Source organism: Melanotaenia boesemani, chromosome 7, assembly GCF_017639745.1.
Source record: "Melanotaenia boesemani isolate fMelBoe1 chromosome 7, fMelBoe1.pri, whole genome shotgun sequence".
In the NCBI taxonomy this organism is placed as follows: domain Eukaryota; kingdom Metazoa; phylum Chordata; class Actinopteri; order Atheriniformes; family Melanotaeniidae; genus Melanotaenia; species Melanotaenia boesemani.
In genome coordinates this window covers 22,423,440-22,436,637 of record NC_055688.1, presented here as the reverse complement: position 1 = coordinate 22,436,637, position 13,198 = coordinate 22,423,440, and the positions used below count along the sequence as shown (strand labels likewise).

The window sequence follows — 13,198 nt, the reverse complement described above, 5'->3', positions numbered from 1 at the left end:
TCACAGAAATAACTTGAATCTCAGAAAAGTAATAATAAATAAAAATTCTATGAAATTTAACCAATGAAAGTCAGACATTGCTTTTCAACCATGTTTCAACAGAATTATTTAAAAAAATAAACTCATGAAACAGGCCTGGACAAAAATGATGGTACCCCTACAAAAGACTGAAAATAATGTGACCAAAGGGACGTGTTAATCCAAGGTGTGTCCACTAATTAGCATTACAGGTGTCTACGATCTTGTAACCAGTCAATGGGCCTATATATAAGCTACAGGTAGTCACTGTGCTGTTTGGTGACATGGTGTGTACCACACTCAATATGGACCAGAGGAAGCAAAGGAAAGAGTTGTCTCAGGAGATTAGAAAGAAAATTATAGATAAGCATGTTAAAGGTAAAGGCCATAAGACCATCTCCAAGCAGCTTGATGTTCCTGTGACTACAGTTGCACATATTATTCAGAAATTTAAGATCCATGGGACTGTAGCCAACCTCCCTGGACGTGGCCGCAGGAGGAAAACTGATGACAAATCAAACAGAAGGATAATACGAACGGTAACAAAAGAGCCCAGAAAAACTTTTAAAGAGAATAAAGGTCAACTTCAAGCTCAAGGAACATCAGTGTCAGATCGCACCATCCGTCGTCGTTTGAGCCAAAGTGGACTTAATGGGAGACGACCAAGGAGGACACCATTGTTGAAAACAAATCATAAAAAAGCCAAACTACATGTTGACAAGCCACAAAGCTTCTGGGAGAATGTCCTATGGACAGATGAGACAAAAATGGAACTTTTTGCCAAGGCACATCATTTCTATGTTTACAGATGGAAAAATGAAGCATATGAAGAAAAGAACACCGTCCCTACTGTGAAACATGGAGGAGACTCTATTATGTTCTGGGGCTGCTTTCCTGCATCTGGCACAGGGTGTCTTGAATCTGTGCCGGTACAATGAAATCTCAAGACTATCAAGAGATTCTAGAGAGAAATGTGCTGGCCAGTGTCAGAAAGCTTGGTCTCAGTCGCAGGTTATGGGTCTTGCAACAGGACAATGACCCAAAACACAGCTAAAATCACCCAAGAATGGCTAAGAACGAAACATTGGACTATTCTAAAGTGGCCTTCTATGAGCCCTGACCTAAATCGTATTGAGCATCTTTGGGAGGAGCTGAAACATGCCGTCTGGAAAAGGCTTCCTTCAAACCTGAGACAACTGGAGCAGTTTGCTTATGAGGAGTGGACCAAAATACCTGCTGAGAGGTGCAGAAGTCTCACTGACAGTTACAGGAATTGTTTGATTGCAATTATTGCCTCAAAAGGTTGTGCAACAAAATATTAAGTTAAGGGTACCATCATTTTTGTCCAGGCCTGTTTCATGAGTTTATTTTTTTAAATAATTCTGTTGAAACATGGTTGAAAAGCAATGCCTGATTTTCATTGGTTAAATTTCATAGAATTTTTATTTATTATTACTTTTGTCAGATTCAAGTTATTTCTGTGACCATTGTGATATTTTCTTTCATTAACCGAAGGGTACCAACAATTTTGTCCATGACTGTATATATATATATATATATATATATATATATATATATGCTTTTGCGCAGTTGTTTTTTAGTCCTTTTTTATTTTTAGGAAAATCAAAGTACTTGTAGAGATGTAGAGTTAGTGTCATCTTGTTTGCTGGTCTTGTAAAGGCTATATAATATGATGTTCAATAAAGATGGGCAGTTTTACAGTTTAACATGTTTCCCATTGTTTTGCCCTTCAGGTTTTTCAGTCTGAGGGCCTGGCCATGGAGGAGGAGCTATGTCGCCTGCGGAGCCAAGTTGAGCTTCACAGGATGCAGACAACGGTCATCACCACGCTGGAAGGAGAGCGGGCTGCACTAGAGAGAGACAGGGACACACTGCGCAGCACGGTAGACACCCTGCGCGCTGCCCAGCGCAAGGTTGGAAAGTATACAAGCACAAACACCCACAAAATATTTCCACAGACATGGCAGATGCTACCTTGCTTCAGAGAAGTTGGAGTAGATACAAAATGCCAACCAATGAAAGGAAGAAGTCTGTCCAATTACTGTATAATCTTTCTAAACAATTACATTACACAGGGGTTCCACTTGTCAGATGGATTTCTCTCCACTTCTCTGAAAACTAATTACATTACAGTGAGGAGAAAATGTGTAGAAAATGTCCAGCAGGAGATAGACTTATGTGAAACTGATTTCTGTGCATAAAACATCATTACACACCCTGTATTGAGCAAACTGGTCTGATTTGATGTTCAATATTCAGAGAAGAAACTCATTCCCACTCAGAGTTTAAAGCTTCAGTCAGGCTTGTTTAGGACATTTTCTCAGAATTACTGTACAACAGTTTCATGAAAAAAACACACCCACAAATCACCTTTTCCTATTTTCTTTCTTTCTTTCTTTCTTTCTTTCTTTCTTTCTTTCTTTCTTTCTTTCTTTCTTTCTTTCTTTCTTTCTTTCTTTCTTTCTTTCTTTCTTTCTTTCTTTCTTTCTTTCTTTCTTTCTTTCTTTCTTTCTTTCTTTCTTTCTTTCTTTCTTTCTTTCTTTCTTTCTTTCTTTCTTTCTAAATTCACTTTTTAAGAGCATGAAGTCAACGTGAATGTTATATTTAATGTGCTATTTGCAGTAAAATTCCAGGATGTAAGAGAAATTGCAAGCTAAGAAAAAGAGCACTGCTTTGTCAGCATTAAAGAAATATAATAAAAGGGGTTCATGAATACCTCCTCCTCAGTAAGAGTTGTGTAAGATCCTGGCTCTGATCTCATGGTATTCCTTTGTGTTAGCCTGCCTCTTTTCAGAAAAAGAAGATTCAAACTTTATTCTGGATGTTACATCAAAACACACAATAATCTAGCAAAAAATAATTTACTCAGAATTAGCTGATTAAAAACAGTTTTTCAAAAAGGGAATTTTTTATTTTAGTACAAATTAATACACTAAAACAGGTTCTCTGCTGTGATACAATGAAGCCAAAGATGGAAACAACAAAAATATTCTTGTTTAAAAAAGTATTGCTTGTTTGCTTTAGTAAAATCAGAATTGTACACGATTAATTAAACAAGGCTTGCCCCACAAGCTAAATGTAAAAGCTAAAAATATATCGGACTAAATCGGGTGGTGAGACCTAACCACACCAGTTTATAGATATCCAGTTAGCAGAAGCTTTATTCCAAATCTGTTTACTGTTGAGAACACATTGAGGGCTTGCTCTAGGACATTTATACAATAGTTTAAACAAGTGACCTTCTAGTTGCAGGATACTGAGCCGCAGATAAATCCATGTTTATAGTAGTATAAAACCGTCTGCAGCAACCTGCCATCCACAGCTAAAAATCTTTTGAATGACTATTTTTGCAAGATGTTCTTGACAATAATTCTTTTAGACATGCATCATGCAAGACATGCATTGTCTTCAGGTCCTCTTCAAACTTGTGTCAGTTTGGGTTGATGTCATTTCTTAAAAAGCTTGTATTCTTTTGTTATTTGCTGTGTGTAGGTTATAGCAGTTATCACATCCCTTTCCTCTTTTGCCAGAGTGACCAGTTAGAGCTCACCACCCAGACTCTCAGAGCAGAACTGGAACGTCTGGGGCGCAGTTTGGAGACTTCCCGTCATCGGGAAGAGCAGCTGGAAGCAGAGCTGCGTGAAGCCACCCTGGAGGCTGAATCGCTGTGCAGGGCACGAGACCAGGCACTGCTGGAGGCTTCACGGCTGGAGCAGGAGAAAGAGGCGTGCCAGTCGGAGCTGGACGGCCAACGAAAGGAGGGGCGGCAGAGAGAGAGGGAGGCAACAAGGCTCAGGCAGCAGCTGGAGAGTACAACCTTGGCCCTGGAGCACAGCAACCAGAGAGCTTGTGCTCTGGATGCTGAACACAGGTACACACACAGTTGCACACACATTTAACCTCAATCACACAATTACCTTTACAAAGCACCTGAGAGACCTTGGCTGTGCCATACATTTTATCTGTAATGTCAACTCTTCTTCAGTCGACCTTTGTCTGAACTGGGTTTCTGTCACTGTTGGTATGTGTGTGTGTCAGACGTGTGTGTCAGCAGCTGTCTGAGTCCAAGGATCTCTGTACTCAGCTGCAGCACCTGGAGAAAAATCTCAGCACTCGATTAAGCTTCATGGAGGAAAGTAAACAGCAGCTGCAGGATCAGTATGCAGAGGCTAAGGCCAAGATTAGCTCACTGTCCCAGGTGTGTATGTGTGCATGTGTAACAGAGACATGATAGTTTTTAATACACTGCCACACTTTACAGAGTGTAGGTAATTTTTGATCTATCTGACAGATGAAATGAGATCTGCTATCATGACATACATTCATTGTAATACTGCTAACAAGTAGAAATCAGACCTGAATTTCTTTTGATATCTTTTATGGAGACTATTATCCTACAATGCAATGCGCAGAGGAAGAACATGTTGTAAAATACTAAAAAACAAACACCTACTATAGAATGTACAACATTTAGTTGTTTGATTTCTGAGACAGTGATGTAGAGGGCTATCAAAAAGTCACATAATGGAATTATGGAGAAAACCATAGACTTCTTTCAGCAAGCAATCCAGAAGTGCTCCGTATGAAAGAGATGCAATTACAACTACGGTTAAAATTAGAGATGCAAAATATTATCGGCAAAATATTGGTATTACAATATACAATAAAAAAACAGCCGCCTCATAATCCAAGTCGGCTTTTAGTAGGGTAGAATGCACATATCTTGTTTTGTTTAAAAATAATTGTCATGATTCAATTTGACATGTTGTACATAAAGCAAGTATTGTATTGCACTGAATTGCATTGCAAAATGAACTAAATCAAGAATTGTTTAACCCAAATATTAATCTGTGTACACATTTCCTTCTCTCTTATTAGGATCTATCAAATGAGCAGGCCTGCTCTCAAAAGCTGGCCACTGAAGTTGAGCAACTGGGCCAGAAGCTTCAAAGATCTGACGATGAACTCAAAGCAGCCACAGATTCTCTTAACCACTCTCAGTCTCAAATCGAGAAGCTCTCGCAGAGTCTAAAGAAAAGTGAATCTCTTCTTCATTTAGAGAAGAGGAGAGGAAGTGAGGAGGTGAAAGCTAAGTCTAATTCAAATTCAGAATTGTCCCATGCACAGAAGCCATCACGTCTGGATCAAAGTCCTGAAACTGGCAAAGACTGTGCCCTTTCCGTGACTTATCATCATACTATAGGAGAGACAGAGAGGCTGCTGAGTGAGAGGGTGATCGAGCTGGAGAAAGAGGTGTGTATGTGTGTTTGACTGTATTTCTGTGAATTATGTGTGTGAGGGGTTGATCTGTATGTTGAAATTGTTACTCTAGGGATGCTTGTCAGCTATCAGCTCACACAAGGCCACTTGCCCCAAGTGTGGTGTTTTATTTCCGGAACTCCTGTTTTATCTCTGCTCATCAGTTTTAAAATGTCACCTCAGCTACTGTTAATCTTCCTTATCTCCTTTGCTGCTCTCCTGCTGCAGCTCATGCTGCTTCTCTCTGCCGCAAAAACACACTTTAACTTGCACATCAAACTTGAAGGGGCAGGTGCATTATTGCCAAGGTCATGAATGTTATCCAGAGCATTTCTCAGTCTACATGGTATTCCATTAAAGTGTGTGATTAGTTGAGTTGAAGCATCTCAAAAATAGCTTTAGGCCTTAATTTTTTCCCCCTAATTCTACATACTTCGGAACAGCTGATACAGACTAGTTGATCAGTCATGCACTGCTGTCAAAATGAACTCTTAGTTGGTGCTTAGCTGTGAGATGGTAATTGTTGAACTAATCCCAGTAAATTAAAATACAGCATTTAATTGACCAAAAATCTTACCATTTGTAAATTTTATTGAAATGTGAACTCATCTCAAAGAGCATATGGCCACTGTCTGCCCATCTGAAACAAGCACTTGTCCAAAAACTCAATAGTGTTTCCATAGAAAGTTGATATTTGATATCCTCCTTGAGTCGTACCATTTCTTCTGCAGTAATTGTGCTGAGTGAAAATTATTTGAGGTACTCCTGAGCACGGATCATGGCGGTATATTTAAGAAGTGCTGGCTTAGGACTTGGTGGTCAGACACACATTTGAGTGTTGGTCTTCAGACACCAGACTGTATGTCGACAGGCTAAAGTTCTTTGCAGTTTTTCCACTGAGAATTTTTAAATCTTTGATTTCTCTGACAAAGTTTGGCTCCAAGTGGTGAATCATGGTCCTTCCTTGTACAGAATGAAAGCCTTTGATGGATGCTCCTTTTTTACAGCCTGCTATACCTCTGACCTGCCCCAAAAGGCAGCAGAGCAGGCCATCTAAAAACCTGAAGGTTAGCGGTTTGAAAACTACATCCCAGTGTGTCCTTGAGCACCCACCTTGCCTCCAGTGTTGTCAACACTGCATTAATGTTTGGTGGTGGTTGGGAAGGCAGTTTGTGTGGAGTGGTTAATGCCTGTCCTGGTTGAACAACAACCTGAGAGACACTGGGATCTTGTCCAAGTTGTTGCACGGTTGCATAAAAATCAGACCAAATAAATGTTGGAACAGCCTGAAGAACAGGCTGAGAGAGACCGGGAGTTTGCACGTATGTCGGGAATAGAGGTGTCACTTAGAGCACTGTAGGGTGCAGATGGAAAGTGGTCAGTGGCTGCTTCCCGGTAAGATGCAGCATTACTGCTGCTCTGCCCCGTAGCTTGTGAACCTGAGTGTTAGAGGGCAAAAAGTTTAGGTGAAACCGATTAAGTGCAGTAGTTTAGTGGATGATAAATCTACCTTTTAAGAGGAAGGCCACCTGTAGCTAAAAACTACAAATCAAAGAGAGATACACTGAAATCATCCAGAAAGCGAATAATATCAATAAACATATCCTCATTACCAGCTTAGGCAGGGAAGTCCCTTTTAAAAGCAGCTCGTGATATACTTCAGGAAGAACGCTCCAATCATCCTAGTGAAAGTTTGTAATGAAGCAAATGGTAAATGTGAAAGTTTATAAAAGTAGCCAGACACCAGCACTGACCATTCAGGTTTTAACAGGCAAAAGACAGACAGCTGCTGGTGAGCAGGGGCTGAGCCTTGGGGTGGTCATTGCCACCACAAACTCAAGCCTAATGACCCCTCTGGTCACCATACACAGAGATTTCCTCTGAAGTATTCAGGTTTTACTGAAACAATAGTACTAGTAACTTATTTTTGGTAAATGATTTTATGCTTCATATTCTATATACCCTCCATCCTACTCATCAGTGTTTGCTCTATTGCACCAGCTGTTTCCCATATGAGCTGGCCAACAATAAACACAAATGATTGACATCTTCCCAGATATAATATTCCAGAAATTCCCAGAGATGAATTATTGGAGATTGTAGAAGTTCACTACAGGTGTATTTGTGTTTTCCTTTTTGATGTTTCTTTTAGGCTAGGCAACCTACAACCTCATCCTGGGCCTTTCTGTGTGACATTTCTATGTTCTCCCCATGCATTCATCCCTGTGTTCTGTCATGGTAGTCCAGTTTCCTCTTGCAGTCCAGATGAAAATACATATATAGATATAATATATATCTATATATAGAGAGAGATTCATTTTAGATGCATTTTAATAAAAGTTTTACCAGTGGTGGGACAGCAAAGGTCCTGTTTGCTCATGAAAAATAAAATAAGGTATAATAACAGTCTGACTAAAATCACAGTTTTTTCACAACACACTGTTTCACCATCACAGTTCATTGCAGCCTGGCAAACCTGCATTGGCACAAGCTCCTTTACTTTAATGTGGTGAAATTATGTTTTTGTCACTCAATAATTCAGTTAAACTAATTCCAAATATTTATGTCCCTACCTACAATTCAGACCCAGAAAGACTTAAGAATAGAGCCACAGTTTTAGAACATCAAAATTTCCTTTAAACAGAGTACTGCAGGAAATCATGACATTACATTGTTTACATCATAAGGGACAACAATGTAGGAAAGAAATGCACAAATTTGAAAGTGCCTGTGAAAAAGGATAGAAACCCCGTGTGTATGATTCAGTCAGCAGTGGGCTGGTATGAAACATGAAAGAATCCAAAGTTTAAAAAGGAGCTGTCGTAAACCAAAACCTGAGTTGCAGACTCTCCAGACGGTGAACACTTGGAGCATGTTGCTGTTCTGCCAGCACTTACAAAAGTTTTCATTTAAGTCATATTTTGTAGGAGGGCCAGAGCTGTATTATGATCTGCTGCTTCAAGTTAATTTAGGAAAATAATTTTTATATTCTCAGCTGTTTTTCAGGAGATATTTTCATTTTACCTCAAACAATACCTAATCAACATATTCCTTGATTTGTCTGGGTGTATTCCAAAGAGTCAAGAGTCTATAATATGTATGGAGATTTTCTAGTAATAAAAGCCTGTGCAAAGATAACACTAACTGAGAATGTTTCAGTATTGACAGTATGTTGTATGCATAATGAATTTTATCTCTGTGTTTATCGGTTGACATAAATGTCACATACCTTTCAAAGTGTTACCTGATGGAGAGCACTATGAAAGGTCCATGGCTGATTCAGTGTGTGAACGCAAATCATCCCATGGTGATGCCTCTGCTGTCCATGGCTATCTGGCAGCATGAAAACTGAAGAAGAAATTTCTCTCCCCATCAGAGAGCAGTGGCTGTTGCAGGACAGGAGGCTTTGATGATGCGGTTGTCTCAGTCCCAGGAGGCTTGTGAGCACCTAAAGGAGCAGCTGGAGGCTCTTCGTCGACACTCCCTCAGCCTGCAGGACTCCTGCACCAGTCTGCAAACCCTGAACACCCAGCTTCAGGTGAGCTAACACGGACTACTTGCAGGATCCCAAAGTCAGAAATCCAATATATAATTATTATATATATTATGGAAGCCGAGACTGGCTGGGTTCACATTTTTTTTAAACACAGTTTTCTTGTGATAATGGGATAATATATCTCGTTATCTCGAGAAAACAAATTTTGTTTTCTTGAGATATTCAAAGAGAGAGTTGCGAGGGGGCTGGAGCTGTTCCTAGTCCATCACAGAACCAACACAGAGCGACAACCATTCAATTAAGCTCACAGTCACTCTTAGGAAGAATTTAGAGACTCAAATCAGCCTAACATGCATGTCTTTGGACTGTGGGAGGAAGCCTGGGGAGACCCCATGCATACACGGAAAGACCATGCAAACTCCACAAAGATTCCCCCCAGAAACCTACTTGTTTCTGTTCGCGGTGGAACAGAACTGTGCTTCACTGGGATGCCTCAGTACAGCAACAGACACAGACATCAGACTGAGCAACCTCCATCACTGATCACTATGCCTGATTTTACTTCTATCAAGTCTGACAAAGACTGAAATTGCGACATGTCTGATTAAGTTTTACCAATCACTCATTCACATAATTACACATATACACCACGACTGTAACCCCTCCCATCAGCTGTCATGGGGTCCGTTCTGATCATTGAAATCAGGTGTTACACACTTACTTTTGTGCCCACGTTAATCCGCTTGCTATCTTGAGATAACGATTTAAATAAATGAATAATAGCCGAGATACTGTTCGCTCTATGCTTCCGTACACACAAACACACACACATACATACATACATACATACATATATATATATATATATATATATATATATATAAGTGTGTGTGTGTGTGTGTGTGGCAGGTGGACACAAAGAAACAAATACACAGGAGTGGATGGGCAGGTGGTACTGCTCAAATCAGTGAAACAAAATAAACAGACTAACTAAAAGTAAAAGATAAGGCAGTCTACTTAACTAATGGTCAAAACAATGAAACGTAACCTAACTGACTGCACCAGATGCAAAACAAAACAGGAAGCAACACCACTAACTAAAAATATAACAAACAAAAAATGGCTATTTTTTTATTTGTTTTTTTATCCTTTTTTGTGTCCGATATCTAGGTTGTAATATTGCACCAGAAAAGCCCACCGCGTGAGGCGTTGGCTTTGGTTGTACGTGCATGCTACAAAGATGATGGGCAAAGGGCTGAAACCGAGATAGACTCCAAAGTGTTGAAGGGCCAACAGCAAGACTAGAGTTTCTTTTTGCAATTGCGGACTAAAGCTTAAGTATGTTCACATGACAAATTCATGATTTACACCTTTGATTAGGTGTTCGGATCAAGTAATCGTAATCTCAAGCTCTTGGACTTCAAACGGGTCGTCGTATTTTACTGATAAGCAGAACAAAGAACAGGCAAAAGAGCTAAAACTTGTCACTGACTTGGAATTCTCTTTTTACAGTGGTCTAGTCGTAAATCTGCTTCATATATTTCTGAGATTTCAAGGCACATGGTGATTTGCATACAAGATGGATTAATTAGTTCAACAGATGACAGCTGTAACATTAATTTTTTGCAATACATCTTTAAAGAAACTATTAAACACTTTGGTACATTTTCTTAATTGTTCTCGTGCAAGGAGTTAGGTAAGATGAAAAGATTAGACAGTGTGTCTTATTGTACACTTTGCTGCACCAAGCTTCCTTTAGTGTGCACCATGGCTTTACGGCAAAAGGTTGTTATTTGTGCTCACTTTGGCACTGTGTACATACTCATATTTCATGTAGACCATTTTATTCAAATGTGCCAATAGATTTATAGCATTCCATGCACACAAGTAAATTATAGCTTTAAATGATAACTTTATCTTTTATCTAGTTTTGGGGGTGAAAGGTAGATAAACCTTAAGTAACTGTGAAGCTTGTTCTGTATTTTGTCTGTACCACATACTTAAAAATATACACATATGCTAAGGTGGAGCAAGCATCACTAACCTCCCAGCAAGCAGCATTGGTGGCACGCTGCAGCGAAAGTGAGGCCCGGTGTGCTGCCCTGGAGGCTGAATCCAAGGTGTGGGCACGGGAACGCGAGGAATCAGTGGCCAGGATGGAGGCTCTGAGGCGAGACCATGAGCGGATGACAGCTTTGCAGCAGCAGCAGGAGGTTGAGCTGGAAGAGCTGCTGGACAAACATTCTCAACTGAGGAGCAACAACCGCAGCCTGGAGGCTCAGCACAGGGAGCTGGAGGGCAGGTAAACACACTCACTGACTGCATCAAATCAGACCAGAAACATGATATAATCACTTTTCATTTTTTTTTATTACTAAAATCATTTTTAACTTCCCCATAACTAATACACATTAAACAATTCATGAGAATCTTTTAAAGACACAGACATCTTACATTCAGACCTTTTGGTTGAGTTGAATTTCGTGTTTGTATTTTTAAGGTACAAGGAGCTGCTGGATAGTAAAACCCAGCTGGAAGAGAAAGAGCGAGAGATTAAAGTGGAGAGAGAGAAGATGGAGACAGAGGCCCTGAGGAGGTTGGAGAGGGAACAAGAGCTAGAGAGGCTGAAGGAAGACTATGAGAGGTAACTAATCCAGACAGCTTCTACAGCATTGCATTCATGAGATCTGATCACCCTGTCATTGCACTCATGTTCATTTGAATGCAGAGAGGAGCAGCAGTAATGCCCCTATATGAAGCACAGTGAACAACACGAGAATCGATTTGAATGCAAATGTACTCTATAATGCACTGAATGCATTTTTGTCTCTGATTAAGGACCTTTGGGTTGAGCATAGAAGAAACAAGGCTTTACTCCATAAAACACATAAAAACTAGAAGCAAGAGACAATTTTTCATGTTTGCATTTAAGTCTCAAATCAGGCTTACTTAGATTACGTAGTTTAAAAATGATTTCTAAATTTATTTCCTCTTGAGGTCAACAAGTATGCAGTATAATGAAAATGATCACTATCATAACATAGTTATATAACGTAGCTGGATTATTAGCTACTGTCATTCTGATTCTGATTGTTTCTGACATTTTCTAATGTCAGGCTGTCAAGATGAGGACAGGGTGACCTCATTTACTGAGTTTCTAATACAATCAAGCTAAAAATACTACACCAGAAAGAAATACCCATGCATTTATACAAGTTTTGGATCCATATACAGAGGTTACAGCTCCTTGACTCAGTTGGACCAGGTTCAAATCCAGACCTGCTCTCTCTTAGCCTCTTTCCTGTCAAGCTATATCAATTAAGGGACAAAAAAATCTTTAAAAAAGTTTTGGATGCTTACGTAATAGACCTATGCAACGTAATAGTACTCCTTAAAAATTTTTTTTTTTATTTAAGTAGCCTGTTTGACTTGTAATAAGACCTAAAATCATGCATAATTTTCCATAAGATATTAGATGTTCTATCATTTTTAAATAATTTTCCTTCGGTATGAAGAAAGTATTTTTCATTAATTCACGTATCTGTTAGTTGTTGTCTAGATATTTTAGGATCCATGATGTTGTATAATAATTATAATACAAGCTGCAGTGAGACAGCAGCAACCAAACAGTGACTCAATGCACTTCACAAGACACATAACAGTGACTGTATATGTTGGTGATGCAGGCTGCAGGCCCAGCAGAAGGAGTGGCTGGCGTCCCAGGCGGAGTTGCTGGCTCAGGGCTCAGTGCTTAAGTTGGAACTAAGTGCCTCCCAGTTGGAGAGAACTCGAGTGGAGGGGGAGCTGAGCGCCCTGAGAGAAACCAACCAGAGTCTAGACCTCAGCAACGCTCGGCTCACCAGCCAGTACCAGGTAACAAGAGCCAAGCATGCAAACTCACACACCAGGCAGAACAGGATTCATGTACCCCAAAGGAGACACTCAGATGCATTACCTGAAATAAAAAGTAAATTATCTAAAGCTTGGTTGGGCAGTTAATGAAAATTTATCTGGAATTTATTGCAGGTTTAAGGTTTACAGGATGCAGTTTTTATTTTACACAGCTCTGTCCTGGAAGAACACCTGTCACATCATCAGTGGTGAGCAGAGGCTGGCTAATCTCTAATCTGTGGTATAGGAGTCTGTTTCAGCCTGACATTCATCATGACAGACTTGATATATTGGTTCAAACAAAAATGAGTACCACGTAGCTCATAAGAGGAAATAGCATCTTTTCCCCTCTAACCAACTATAGTCCTCTGTGTAGTATGTTATACAAGCGCTGAATATTTAACATTTTCAAGCAGATGTTTGTGTGATGGTGGAAATTGACTTCGCATGAAAGCTTTTAAGAAGTCAACCAGAGGATGTTTTGCTCTGCTGCTTCACCCAGCTGATCATGAA

At 39.8% G+C, this 13,198-nt stretch overlaps 1 protein-coding gene across 1 annotated transcript in view; it reads left to right on the top strand.

Moving 5' to 3' along the window:
- The window catches only part of ccdc88b (coiled-coil domain containing 88B), a 51,273-nt gene that overhangs the window by 22,632 nt on the left and 15,443 nt on the right, over positions 1-13,198 (top strand). Inside the window, exons 16-23 of the mRNA XM_041990477.1 lie at positions 1,773-1,952; positions 3,570-3,910; positions 4,078-4,237; positions 4,918-5,292; positions 8,675-8,836; positions 10,819-11,096; positions 11,295-11,438; positions 12,481-12,667. Of these exons, the coding sequence (XP_041846411.1) occupies positions 1,773-1,952; positions 3,570-3,910; positions 4,078-4,237; positions 4,918-5,292; positions 8,675-8,836; positions 10,819-11,096; positions 11,295-11,438; positions 12,481-12,667 (1,827 nt within the window). The remainder of the gene's footprint in view (positions 1-1,772; positions 1,953-3,569; positions 3,911-4,077; positions 4,238-4,917; positions 5,293-8,674; positions 8,837-10,818; positions 11,097-11,294; positions 11,439-12,480; positions 12,668-13,198) is intronic.